At 39.0% G+C, this 13,164-nt stretch overlaps 2 protein-coding genes across 2 annotated transcripts; one reads left to right on the forward strand and one right to left on the reverse strand.

The window, feature by feature from the left end:
• Positions 1–94: 94 nt before the first annotated feature.
• BCR41DRAFT_301693 (DNA-directed RNA polymerase) lies at positions 95–764 on the reverse strand (the record flags this gene model as incomplete). Its single annotated transcript, XM_022020634.1, has 3 exons — positions 95–404; positions 501–590; positions 712–764. The coding sequence occupies 3 exons, from the start codon at positions 762–764 to the stop codon at positions 95–97; spliced, it is 453 nt and encodes a 150-aa protein (XP_021883877.1).
• A 6,209-nt stretch (positions 765–6,973) lies between these two features.
• Positions 6,974–7,523, forward strand: BCR41DRAFT_368712 (hypothetical protein; the record flags this gene model as incomplete). Its single annotated transcript, XM_022026402.1, has 2 exons — positions 6,974–7,436; positions 7,486–7,523. 2 exons carry the CDS (start codon positions 6,974–6,976, stop codon positions 7,521–7,523), a joined length of 501 nt encoding a protein of 166 aa, XP_021883878.1.
• Positions 7,524–13,164: the final 5,641 nt, after the last annotated feature.

The raw sequence follows: 13,164 nt of genomic DNA on the forward strand, positions 1-13,164 counted from the left end.
ATATCCACTCCATGCCCGTGCAATGCTAAGTCCTCTACTTCTCCACTTTCCGCTTTTTGTGCTTCTGATTTTGCTCGAATCAGCTCCATCTATATCAGTAAAATTTACCAGGAAGTAAAAAAAAATGATAAGCAAGATAAAAAAAAAAAAAAAAAAAAAAATGAAAAGCCCATATCGTCGATGAGGTTCCATTACATAAAAGAAAGTAACAGAAAAGCACTCTTTTTACCTCAAACTTGTTTTTCATGCTTCCAACATTCTGAATCAACTCTGTAAGCGCATTTCCAAGAACATGCGCTGGAGTTGTATCTGGTGTTGTTTGGACCTTGAGGATAAAGTAATGATCCAAAGGATGTGGCATCTTGTATCCCGCAAATAAAACCTTGGGATCCTCAAGAAGTTGCCTTATGAAATTAAAGCGTATATATATCAACAAGTATGTTAGAAAGTATTGCTACAAAGGCTTTTTTTTTTCCTGGCATCTTTGTTGCTGTCCTTACATTCTTAGCATGTTGGCAAGAGTGTGGTCTTCCTTTTCGACTTTGAATGTGGCTGCATTAGGGATCTTTGTATCAGGAGTGATGGTTAGCCTAAGTAAGACATAAGGCATGTCTAATTAGCGAGAGAATATTCTCATTGTTTGATCGCTAGCCTGTGACGAATTTAGTGAATCGCTGGCTTTTCAACTCAAAATCCTCTGCGCTTTTTTACTTTTTGACACCATCAGGCAACACAAAGAGCTCGAAGCGATCGGGAGCGTTCATGATATGAAATGTACTGGCAACGACGTTGAAAAGCTGAAATAGTACCCAGTCTTTCTCTTTCTCTCTCCTGGAAGATGAGTGGCAATGTCAAGAAACCAAGTAAACTTTTTAATGTTCTAGTAAAAAAAAAATGACGTTAATCTTTATTTACTATCAATAACTGAAGGAAATAGAGACTCCTTTGACATAAATATGCCCCGGCTCGTGTATATTAACCATTTCAGCTTATCAATAACACTCACAGCTACAACCAGTTTTTATGCTATTCAGCCAATATTTTTTTATAATCCTTCGCGACCTTGGCAATCTCTTTCTCTCGTTTGCGCCTGCAGCTTGCAGTTGAAGAAATAACGGTAGATAGACGATACCATCAAAAGGAAGAACCGAGTAGAACATTAAAGTCCACCCTGGCTTGTCCTGTTTAGAGGTATAGACTATAGCGCTAGGTCATAGTGGGGCTGGAAGTTATTGTAAACCCTAGCATTGAAATACTTGTACTCGTAGACTGCTATATCACAGTCCAAACATGGGATAATAGGAGCAGCCGCAGCTCACATCAACATCAAGTGAGAATAGAAAAGCCTCTTGGGTGAACGACTTTTCCTGAAATTACTCATAAGCAATTGTCAGCCATATATTATAATCTGAAAAAAAGAAAATAGAAAAAAAAGAAAAACTTTTTCTGGCTTACGTTAATTATGCTAAGATGAGGTGAATTGAATACCACCTTTGACCTTCAGATAAGGAGTCCGAAGCCCCTTGCCTTGTCCACTGTTTCCAGCTACAGATAGGTAAGACAGAGTTTTCGAGTGTCAATTTAAAGTTTAAAGTTTGAAGGGCTTTGTGGTCAATGCAATTAAAAGTCTGCCTTCCTTGAAACCAGACAAACTTTACACCATCGATCTTGTCCAGGGCCCCGCAGTGGCGTTCGTTCAGTTACTAGACATCCATTTTCGGGTTAGGGATAGTAAGAGTGGACACGGATTGTCTTTTTGGGTAAGAAGACGGGCAGAGGGGAGCAGATGCGCTTGAGAAAGGTTGATTAGAAGAAAGTGTGGGACAATCATCTGAGAAGAAGGCTATCCGACTCTCAAAGTATTGCCTAATGAAGTTTGGTCGTATTGTACTTGCTGGTAACAAAAGCTCTAAAGGAACGCCCTTAGTGATCTTTTTTCCAGGCCACCCATAGACATTAACGAGAGAGTGTACGTGAGCCAAGAGACGAAATGAAATAAGGCTCCAGCAATCTAGAAGTATTTTATATTGTGCCCAAGAAAATGGAAAGAATATATACCATCTTTAAAAAAAAAAAAAAAAAAAAAAGAGAAATTTTCCATTACTATTACTTTACCCTCGGTGTTTGATTTTTTTTGTGGCCCACTTCCTCTAAGACATGAAGTTGACCGTTTTCTTCTTGGTGTTAATGGCAGCTCCCACAGCTGAAGTAGGCTGCAGGAGTATTGACTTGAATGGTACTCTAGTTGTTATTGCAACATTGGTCGACACGGTTAATTATAGTGGCGACTACAGGAAAGACGTAGAGAATGGTGGCGTATATCCCATCATTGGCAACAGCAAATCCTTTATCTTCGACTCGGCATTGGGTTATAACAACGAGCATCTGTGCAAAACTAGACTTTACAGTAATTACTGCAGCGGCTAATTTGGAATATCTCTTGGATACTAGATGAAAGAAAATGTGTCAGGACCAATTGAAAATTTTCGCGTTTTCTACAGAGGCGAGTCTTACTTTTAAAGCTTTTTTTTTTTTTTTTTTTTTTTTTTTTCCTACTGTCAAAAGAGACTTTAAAGCTATTCCTTCAGGTGATGATAAAACAAATAAAAAATAAAAAAGTAAAAACATTCTCCAGAAACTGATGTAATAGAATGGACGTTCTTCAGCCAATCATTCGTAGTAACGCTGCTGAACATTCAGCGTAGGCTCTTCTCATTATACCATACCTTTGAGCTCTGAATCCTTTTTTTTTAGTTAAGAGGACTAAGCAATCATCCTGCACACTCATATTAGGCTAGTCTGTGAATATGTGAGCATAAGGCGCCGACTCATTTACATGAGTGATATAGAGATGGGAGAGATGTTCGCTTCCTTCAAACTTGCTATTACTTAGGAGAAGGATGGATAATGTAGCCTGTACTGAATCTGTTGAAGTAGCTCCTTGGAACAGCTTCAATGCCGAGTCCCCCTTGTATTCACTGATCGAGCAAATAACATCCTTTTTTTATAAGAAATGTATTTAGGCATTCTCAATAAAACACGAGTATCAGTTGCCAATGCCAATGAAAAAATAACAGTGTAGAACAACTCCAGCCAACTTTATGCTCGAAACAAGATGAATTTTGAGCTATAGGTCTATATGACTGTTATGCCGGCATAAAGAAGTAAGTACAACCAAGTCAGTTAGCCAATTGCGGCCAGGTAAGACACAATGACTTTGGGTTTGACTTCCAAAGCCGAACTTTGTGAAAGCTACAAGGGATCTTTGAAAGAGAACAGTAAAACGCATATATCAATCCAGTATGAAGGAAGCCTTTTGATTAATTATGAATCAAGCCTTGCCAATCATATTAGGTAACTTCCTTTAAAAGGCTTGAGGAAATAGCTTTTTCTTCTTTTTAGGCCATCTGTGCAAATCTATCTCTCTGTAAAGTCATAGTAATCTTAACGGTCATGTAAAGTGAGTGAGAAGCAGTGGTAATCATTTGAGTCCCTTGAATGAATATGAGGGATTACCTAGCATAACACGTATTAACACTACTAGTATAACTGTTATCTCAATATCGGTGGCAAGTCGCGTGAGGTTTCGTTTTGATCAGTGCTAGTGAGTTCTATATATCGAAGCGACGCCCAGCATAGGAAAATTTGTGAGCCTTTCTACCTACAGCCAACTAGTACCATCCCCGAATACAGGATGATCCAAACGAGACGCCGTTGGGGAGTTACTGGTAGGTATAAACGTAGGGTATATAGGGACACGTCTGCAAGCATACGCGTACACATGCCTCCTCCATTTCTTTCATTTTGTCTTCCATAGCTCGCCTCAAACCAACCCGCTCTTTTAGAAAAACTTATAGGCTGAGACAACAAAGAGCATAGGAAGAAAATGAGAGCTAAGGTTTGAAGCACCCATTTTTCCCTTTTCCCTATCCTTTACAAACAACTTTAATATTTCAACAATCATGTTTCGTAGATATGGCCTCTGGACGTAGAAGGTAAGAATAAGAAACGCAAAACGAAAAATTATGAACTTTTTTTTGTTCACTTTATCTATTTAATGCTATGCACTGTCAAAAAAAGATGCTTGAAATCATACCAACACTTTCTCATTCTTAATATATCCTCTCATCATATGCTTTTATTTTATGTTTTGTTGTCAAATTTCAGCAATATGATCTGTGAAGTTGCCGGTATCATGTCAGATGCCAATATTTTTTATCAACTCTGCCCTTTACACCTACAATGAAGATATGCTATACGAGCAACTTTTCCAGAGACTTTGCGACCTGATACACTCGATACGAAGGTAACTTGCAACTGGTCTTTGCATTTGACTGTTGAGTCATTCAAGTCTGTAAACCCATTATTATTTGCTAATTTGACGTTAAAATCTTGCACCAAAGATCTCTGTCCCTTCGGTGTGTCTTCATTTATGGCGGATATGTTGCGGATTTCAATTGTATCACTCGAACTCATCGAGAAACTATACTGGTTAGAAGGCAACCTGTGTTGGATCCAACAGTGCTAATGCTCAAGGTATTTTGAGACAGGAATAAACGAACGAGGGCATGACCTTGCGAGAAGCAAAAGAATCCGGCAATTAAGATCATTAGTAGGACCATGGATACAGCATCACTTTGATCTGACGAACGTAAGCCACTATACATAATCAACAAATAAATGGAGCGGGGTATATGAGCTATATAGAATAGCAGTTAACACTAGCCGTAGTCCAGGTTGCTATCCTGGAGTTAATGGATGGACATGTGGTGCGTCGGGTCATTAATCAACCTAATATTGAAACTCTTTTGAAAAAGAACTTGCCAAAGACGGAGATCAAGTAGAGAAATAGAAACAAGCAAGTCCTAAACAGGGAAACAGGGCATTATATACTGTACATAGTATGAAAAAAGCCACTGCCAATAACAAATGGCACCCATTCGGGAAAGGCGTTTAATGGAATTGAAATATATTGATAATGACACGTAGTTCTTTCGTCAAACGTTTTCTCGAGAGAAAGGAAAATATACGAGGAAAAGGAAGAGGTATACACAACCTCTACGAAAATGTGTCAAATAAAAAAAAATAAAAAAATTTCGAATACCCTTTCCTTGAAATAAACTGGATCTACAATCTTACCTTGAGACCTCACTGTGTCGAAGCCCTTTCAGGTCGGTTCGGACTCTTAATGTAGCAAAGACGCGTATGGATGGGATAAAAATAAAAGGAAACGAGATAAGCTTATGTCCGCCTTTGTATACATGTACGATATGCGAATGGTTTAATGAATGCTTAGAAGTTCGAATCAAATTAATAGACAAATCAACACAGTTTACATGAAAGGGAAGGATTTGCGTGCACAATTCATGTACAGTTTTCCCTCACTAACCCGTTGATTTTCGACGGGTTAGTGAGGGAAGGCCTCTATTCATTTTAATTCAATAAATATATTTAAACTTTATTTGACGAAATTTTTTGTGTAAGAGTGCAGTCATTCTTTCTCTCTTCACCACTTTTTATCCACTATTCATCAACATACTTGAAGACAATGTCTAAAAAGCAATCTTCACAATCGAAGCTTAACGATTTAGTCAGAAAGCAAACTGCTGCTGACAAGTGCTTGCCTCTGTTGAAGCGAAAATCCTTAAGGAAACCATCTCTCAAGCATAACGGGTTACAAAAATCATTTTCCTTAGTCGATAAAGCGGATTTCATTGCGGCTGTTGATGGATTACGAGCAAAAGGGTTTAAAGCCTCCATTGCCGCTATTGGAGCAGGTTTTGGCATGAGTCCCAGCACGGCACGAGAGATATATCGTCGAAGGGAAGAGTATGTTCAAGATGTGAATTCCCTCCCCCTCCTGGCTAGTCAAGCAGTGAAGCGCAAAACTAATCGAAACATGGAGCCTATAGAGGATGCTCTGCTGGAATGGTATGCTGCGGAGAGGGACCTCGATCTCAATGTCACTGATAACCGTCTACGAGGGACAGCAGTGGCAATTTGGACTGAGATGAAGCCCTTTTTTCTTCCAGGTCAAGCACCCAAACAGTACTATTTTTCGAAAGGATGGCTTCACCGCTTTAAAAATAGGAATGGCCTTAAATCTTTTATTGGGCATGGCGAAAGTGGATCAGTGGACCTGGAGGTTGTGAAGGATCGCATCGAGGCTATAAAAGCCAAACTTACCGATTTCAAGCTTGATGATATCTATAATTGTGATGAGACAGGTCTCTTTCTCACAGCTATGTCCAAAAGAACGCATGAGACCGGGCCTATTCGTGGAAAGAAGATCGTTCGGTCAGCTAGAGTCTCAATTCTATTCTGCAGTAATTCGACGGGGTCTGACAAGCGCAAGCCTTTGGTGCTTGCCATGCACCGTCCAGTGGGTCTAGGCAAGGCCATCTTCAAGACGATTGACGCAGACTTTTCTGGTAAAGGTTACATGCGACAACCAATGTTCATTAAGTGGTTGAGGCAACTGGATGATGACATGCAGGAACAGGGCCGCCGCATTGCTCTCTTAATTGATAGCGCACCAGCACACAAGGACTGTGAGGCAATTGAGCTCAAGAGCATCACGGTCATTCGGCTTCCTCCGAACACGACGGCAATGACACAGCCTCTAGATGCAGGCGTTATAAGATCGTTCAAAGCCCTTTATAGTAGTAGTATGCTTGAGGCCGTGGCGCGTGTAAGGGCAAAGAAAAAATCAGCTATTGCTTTGCCATCCAACGCGATATTTTGGTCATGTATCGCTAGAGCTTGGGAATCAGTGACTCCAGGCTGCATCCGCAACTGCTTTGCTGAGGTTCCCATCTTGACCTTCGAACAAAGGAGTCATTTGCATTGGCTTGGAATTGAGTCAAAAGCAGATCATATCTTCAAACTTCAAGACAAGCTTGTTAATCAATATGGTGGAGACAAAGAGGAGGTCACCAAACAAAAGGACATTAATGTGCTTAACTATCTTATCATGAACTATTGTGAAGGGCCTTCTGAGCTGATTAGTGATGTTGTCCACAAGATAATGGCTCTCGAAAAGTACAGACACCGCTTCATTCCCCACGTGGAAGATGATATCATTTACGAAGGCGATGAGGTAGAGAAAGACGATGAAGATGATGTCGACTATAATCTCAGTCTTTCTGACTCGAGTTCCCAAGACTCCGCGCACTCTGAAAAATGTATCGAGGATGTGCTTGAATCCCCTCCTTCAAGTCCAACCATACATGATTATCAAGAGATAAATGAAGAGGAATCGATGGAAAACTATTTAGAGTTTATGAATGCTCGACATGAAATCGATAACCCTCATCTGATGAAGCGCTGGGTCGCTGTGCAAAGGCAGTTGGAGCTATTTAATGAATATCGTCATTTATTGAGAGAGAATCAGCAGATGAATGAAGGAATGAAGGAATTGAATCAGAATAATGAATGTAAGAAAAATAAAGTTTAAATATATTTATTGAATTAAAATGAATAGAGGCCTTCCCTCACTAACCCGTCGAAAATCAACGGGTTAGTGAGGGAAAACTGTACATGTATACAAAACATGATTCCAAACAAATAAATAAAAGCGCCACAAGGACACAACCATACACGTATTTTTGTCCATTTCATTTGTCTCCTTCATTCAGTCACTAAAATATAAAAATTTATTGAATTGATGTTAATTTGAATACAAACTGTGATCTTCAAAAGTATATCCTCGAGATGCTTATAAAAGCGTTGAAAGGGTAGAAATCTTCAGCTCTTTAGAAAAAAATTGAAGAGTTGAATTTGTTATTCAGAACTTCAATCGTTTTGTTAAATGTTGCCGATACATTCACTTTTCTTTTTGTTTCATTTTTCAAACCTGCCATTATCTCAAAGGCGTCGCCATGGGTGTCCAATACGAAGTCTCATCAATACTGTTAATATTTTATAAGTCTTATATTCTTACATCCGTTCTATAAAGTTTAAGCACTTGGATGTTGTTTATTATAAATCTTTTGAATTATTACACTCTTGCCTCTGATCTCACTTCAGAGCCGGCTATAATCTCACAATGAAACGTCTTGCGGTTACAATTGTTGAATATGCTAAACACATACTTCTAGATACGAAAAGAAAACAGAGGCATAGAGGCTATTCAAGGTACTAGTGTTAGTGCATCAGTATCAGAGATAAGGCCCCACATACTGAATGATTGTCGGCATTCAATTCTAGCATAGAATGAAAGTATAAGAGGTCCAAAAGTAAATAGTATTAAAAAGAAAAGATATAGACTATATATAGATAATATAAATTAGAATAATCATCGCGACCGCAGCATATTTATCGTGGCTATATTGAAAAAAACACTTCCTGCTAGTGTCAGCTTAGAGATCTGTGCTTCGGTTTGGTTAGGCCTTTACAGTTACAAGTATTTCAGTAATCAAACCATTATATTTGACAAGATCTAACCAAAAAGAGCGAGCAGCACGATTCTTCACTGAATTAACTGAGAAAACTTGGTATGTAGCACATGACCTGCCCGAATTTTTGGCTTTGTCGAGTCTAGCCTGGCCCAATCTCGAGCACGGAGCACCACTTGCCTATTTTGATTGGCTATTTTTTGTTGACGTAATAGTCCCCATGACATCATGCATGAAACTGATTCTTTTTCAATATATAAATATCAGTGTAGCACTCTTTTAGTGGTTCATTAATAAAGAGCTGCTGTGTGGTATAATTCAGGTAGATCCTTTCTTTGAAGAGAAGTCTCTCAAGATTACTGAATCCTCATTTGTTCTCTTGTCCGTCGTTCTGGAGAGAAGCTGTACGTGATTCGATCATAAAAGGCAAAAAAAAAAAAAGCAGACTTGGATAAAAAAGACATGGCTTACATTTTCCTTGCCAAGCATCTGAAATACCAAAGGACCGAAAGACCGAGAATCTGCTTGAATGCCGAAATGAAAAGAATCAAGAGAAAGTAAACGAGTCGCACAAAGACAAAAGGGCGGCTTCTGAATTTGTGCTAAAGAATAGTTTTAATTTTTTTTTAGTAAGATCGGCGAGCCAGAAAAGGATATTTTTTATAAGCTTTTTTTCACCGACCGACAAATCAGCGAGTGCAGGCTAATAGTTACACTGGGTCAAAACATCAATTGCGCTACTCTATCCCAATAATCAAGTAGAAAAGCTGACAATATAAATATTTTCCCTACAATGGTAACCCATCTGGTCCCTCTTTCTTTTTCCTTTTATACCTTATTTCTTTTTTTCCTCTCTTGCCATTCTTTATTCGATTGTCCTGTTTGGATTGGTTTCATTTTACAAGAACTTGAGGTATGACTAAATTTTTATATTGCTCAATGTGCATCAATGGCTTGAATTACTACAAAAAATTTTATAATTGCACATATGCCTATGCAAACCTATTTTTTCCACAAAGTTGGCAACAACAGGTGCGTAAAAGGAAAAAAACAGCTATCTCCGGGACTGTGTATGTGTGTATATTCTTCTTTTTATTTCGCACACACAGAGTCAGATTCAAATCGGGAGGGGAGAGGGAATGTGCTAAGAGACGCAAACCAATCGTGTCTTGCGTTTGCGTTTCTTATTGCAGGCTGAGCTCACATTACTAGGGCATAAGCACAGCCTCCTCTACCACTGTAGTGGATCGTCCATTGTTCTCTTATTGCGTGTTTTAGTCATAGTGTTAAGTGAAGCTTATCGCAAGTGTTATTTCAAAAAAATTGCCCGGATAGCGTTCTTTAGTTACAGGAGTGACCAATGCTCACATTCAATTGAACTGAATTGAATTCAATACAATAAAAAATTAACATTGCATTCTTTTGTCCCATACTAGCATTTATCTTTTTTTTTTTTTTTTTTTTTTTTTGCAATCACTCTTTAACTAGTCAGTAAAGGTAAGGTAAATAAATATAAATGTCATACGGATGGTTGGGGAAGAGTACACAAAGGGGAAGAAAAAAAAAAAGAATCGGGGCATCTTTAGTATCACGGTGGATGTCATCGAAAGGATGGCGTGTTTTTTATGCACCATGATATTTCTTCGGGGTCCTAGATGTTTCTATTTGTCGTCACTCCCGTATGATGAAGTAGGAGCCTGAATATGCAGGCGGTCAGAGATGATGAACACAACCCAAGGCTTCCTAAAGAATGTTTTTACTCTCTTCTTTTTCACAATTCATTCCACATTCAGTGTGCATATATGACCACAGAGTCTACTCCTCACTAATGAGCTTACTATTTTTTTTTATATTATTTTATTTTATTTTTTCGCGCTCCTTGTAAGTCCAGGAAGACGGAGCACCTTGTGAGTTGTTATTGGAACGGTAAGCTGTTATTTTTTTATATTTCTCTAACCTATTTCTGTTGACAGATGAGAACAAACGTTCTATCGCGCTCTATTTCTCATATTGATCCTATGACTCTGTCACGACCATGGCGTCATCTACCCAGAAAGGGGACTAAGGAGTCAGCAAGAGCGGGGATCTTTGTGTGCAACAAAAAGAAAACCATTACTCCAATTGCTATCTTCTTTTAATCAACTTTACTACCTTATTTTATTATTCATTTGCCTTTTTATTATTTTATATTTCCGTTATTATTGTTTGTATTATTTTATTTTATTTTGTTGTTCATGCTCCTGTCGTTCGATCAACCTTTGATGTCATTTCACGTACACACTCCCTTGCTCTCTCACATCTTCATCAGCCAGGCAGGTCGAGCCTTTGTGTGTACAATTTGCTTTCCCGATGTTATTTCAATCGATATGCTTTCCCTGCTCTGGTTTGTCTTGAGTCGGGTCATAATAGTGAGGCTTCCTGCGACATCTTTCCACACAATCTCTTTCTTTTTCAATCACATTTGCTCAACCTTAATTCGTTATATTATTTTTATATATATATACTCTTTTTATTTATTTATTTATTTATTTATTTCTTTTTTATTTCTTTTATTTTTTTTCAACTGTGGGGCGTGTGTACTGTACGTTTGTGCCTTTCTCTGTCTCTCTCTCTTCTTTCTCTTCCTCTTGTCTCTTCTTCTCTTATTCTCCCTTTCCCCGCGTTGGCACAACAGCTTAGGCCTGTCTTACATCCTTTTTATGTTGTTGAAAACTCTTTTCTAATTTTTTTTGTATATTTTTTTTTCTCTTCACTATAGAAGGGACACGACCTCGGTCCTCCCAATCTCTCCTCCCTTCTTCCCCCCTCTCTCCATTTTTTCTGCCTACTCTTCACGCCAACGAAACGACAGGCTTCATCTCTTCAGCGTCTGCGTGTTGCGTGTGTGGTGAGTGGGTGAGCTTGCGAGCTCTGAGTCGCGGAAGGATCTAGAGATAAAATATTGCTTTGTGTATGCGTGTGCAGGTGTTTGTTCGGTACCTGGTCTTGTTTTGTCCTTCTCTTTTCATCCGTTCTTTCTCAATGTCTTTTTTCCAGAACCTATTTCTTTTCTTTTTTCTTTCTTTCTTTTTTATTTTGTTTTTGCATCTATTACTTACCCCTGCCTGATTCGACCAACTCAAGTGGATTAGTTGTGCCCATTTTTTTTTCTTCCTATTCTCACTGTTTCGATCCCTTTTCCAATTCATATTGTCTGACACTCCGCCTTTCCACTGTCTACTTGTCTCCACCGGATCGAATAACATTCTGTTGTGTGGATGTGTGGATGTGTGGATGTGTGGATGTGCGTATGTGATGTTCCTTATTTTATGTGCGTACCTGTCTATCTGTCTGTCCAGCTGCCTGTCTGCCTGTCTGTCTGCCTTCTTGCCTACTTGTCAACCCGCGTCTGCGTTTGTGTGTCTAAAATGTCAGTGTCAGAATTTCACCCTCTCCCCCATTTGCCTTGTCTGTCTTGCATTTTCCCGGATGCCATTTTCTTGATCCACTATGTTTATTTTTTATGTTTTGGTGTTTTAGACAAATCAGTGTGGCCTTTGCATACCTTTTTTTTTTTCTTTTTTTTCTTTTTCTTTTTCTTTTTTTTTTTTAATACTCTGAGCATTCAAAGACACACATCCATCATGTAGGAGCAGTATAATCTATCAACAATTGTATACAACTTGTAAAAAAAAAGCGTCGATAGTCAACGCAGCCTTTCCCCTTTTAAGGCAACAATTCTCGTCATCGTGTGATCGATTTAAATCAATCCCAATTCTAGACCCCATTCCTCCACAAGTCATTCATCATGGTTCTCGAGTCAAACATTTATAAGACACCAAATTAATGCCGTCATTTGTCATCCATTGTCTGCAATTGTTCCCGCTTTCTGATGTCTTTTTTCTCCCTTTCATGATGTCTTTCTATTCGTGACACTTTTTTATATTTGCACAGCATGCATTCACTTCATTGGTAAAGCCCTCATTTTTTACTGATCACTTCTTCTCTTCTTGGCGCAACATTAATATATTGGCTTCCCTCCATTTTACACACAATCACACTCACACTCAAACATAAAACATACCACACGTTACATTTTTTTTTTTTATATCGAATATTCCAGTCTATTGCCTTTTTCTTCCACCCATCTAACACCTGCGATCCACTAATATCGTATTTTACTCAACATTCGTCCCTTCATTTTCTCTAAACTGAACTATCAACCATTAGGCGTTCTTTTCTCTTGAGAACAACCAGATATCGACGCAGAGGCCTTCAGAAATATTGGCGCAATGTCACCGGCTTCTAGACGCTCAGAGTTAAAGTCCAGTCTTCCTACTTCAATGGCCCAACATCAGCAGGGCAGTACCAACAATAATAGCAATGTAACAAGCACTAGTGATAATGCTAACAATATCAGCAATGCCAGCAATAGTAACAACAATAACACCACTATTAACATCGGTGGCGGCAACATACCATCGAGCGCCAGGACTGCTTTAAATAGCACTCTTACTGGGTTAGTAACTAAACCCCCTGACAGAAACCCTGTACACCCTTCCACTGCTCCTAATGCCTCTTTTGACTCGTCTCTGGAGTCTAATACTTCGCCTGCCATTTCGTCTTTACCTCATCCTCACCACAACCCTCATCACCACCTTCATCCGAACCGTCATCCTCCACATCATCATCATATCCACGATCATAGTGTCCATCATCATCATCCCCCTGCTTCCCATTCTTTGCCGCCTCCTTCTGGATATCATACCCATACTCATACTCACACTGG

This window comes from Lobosporangium transversale (assembly GCF_002105155.1).
Source record: "Lobosporangium transversale strain NRRL 3116 chromosome Unknown BCR41scaffold_8, whole genome shotgun sequence".
Taxonomy (NCBI): domain Eukaryota; kingdom Fungi; phylum Mortierellomycota; class Mortierellomycetes; order Mortierellales; family Mortierellaceae; genus Lobosporangium; species Lobosporangium transversale.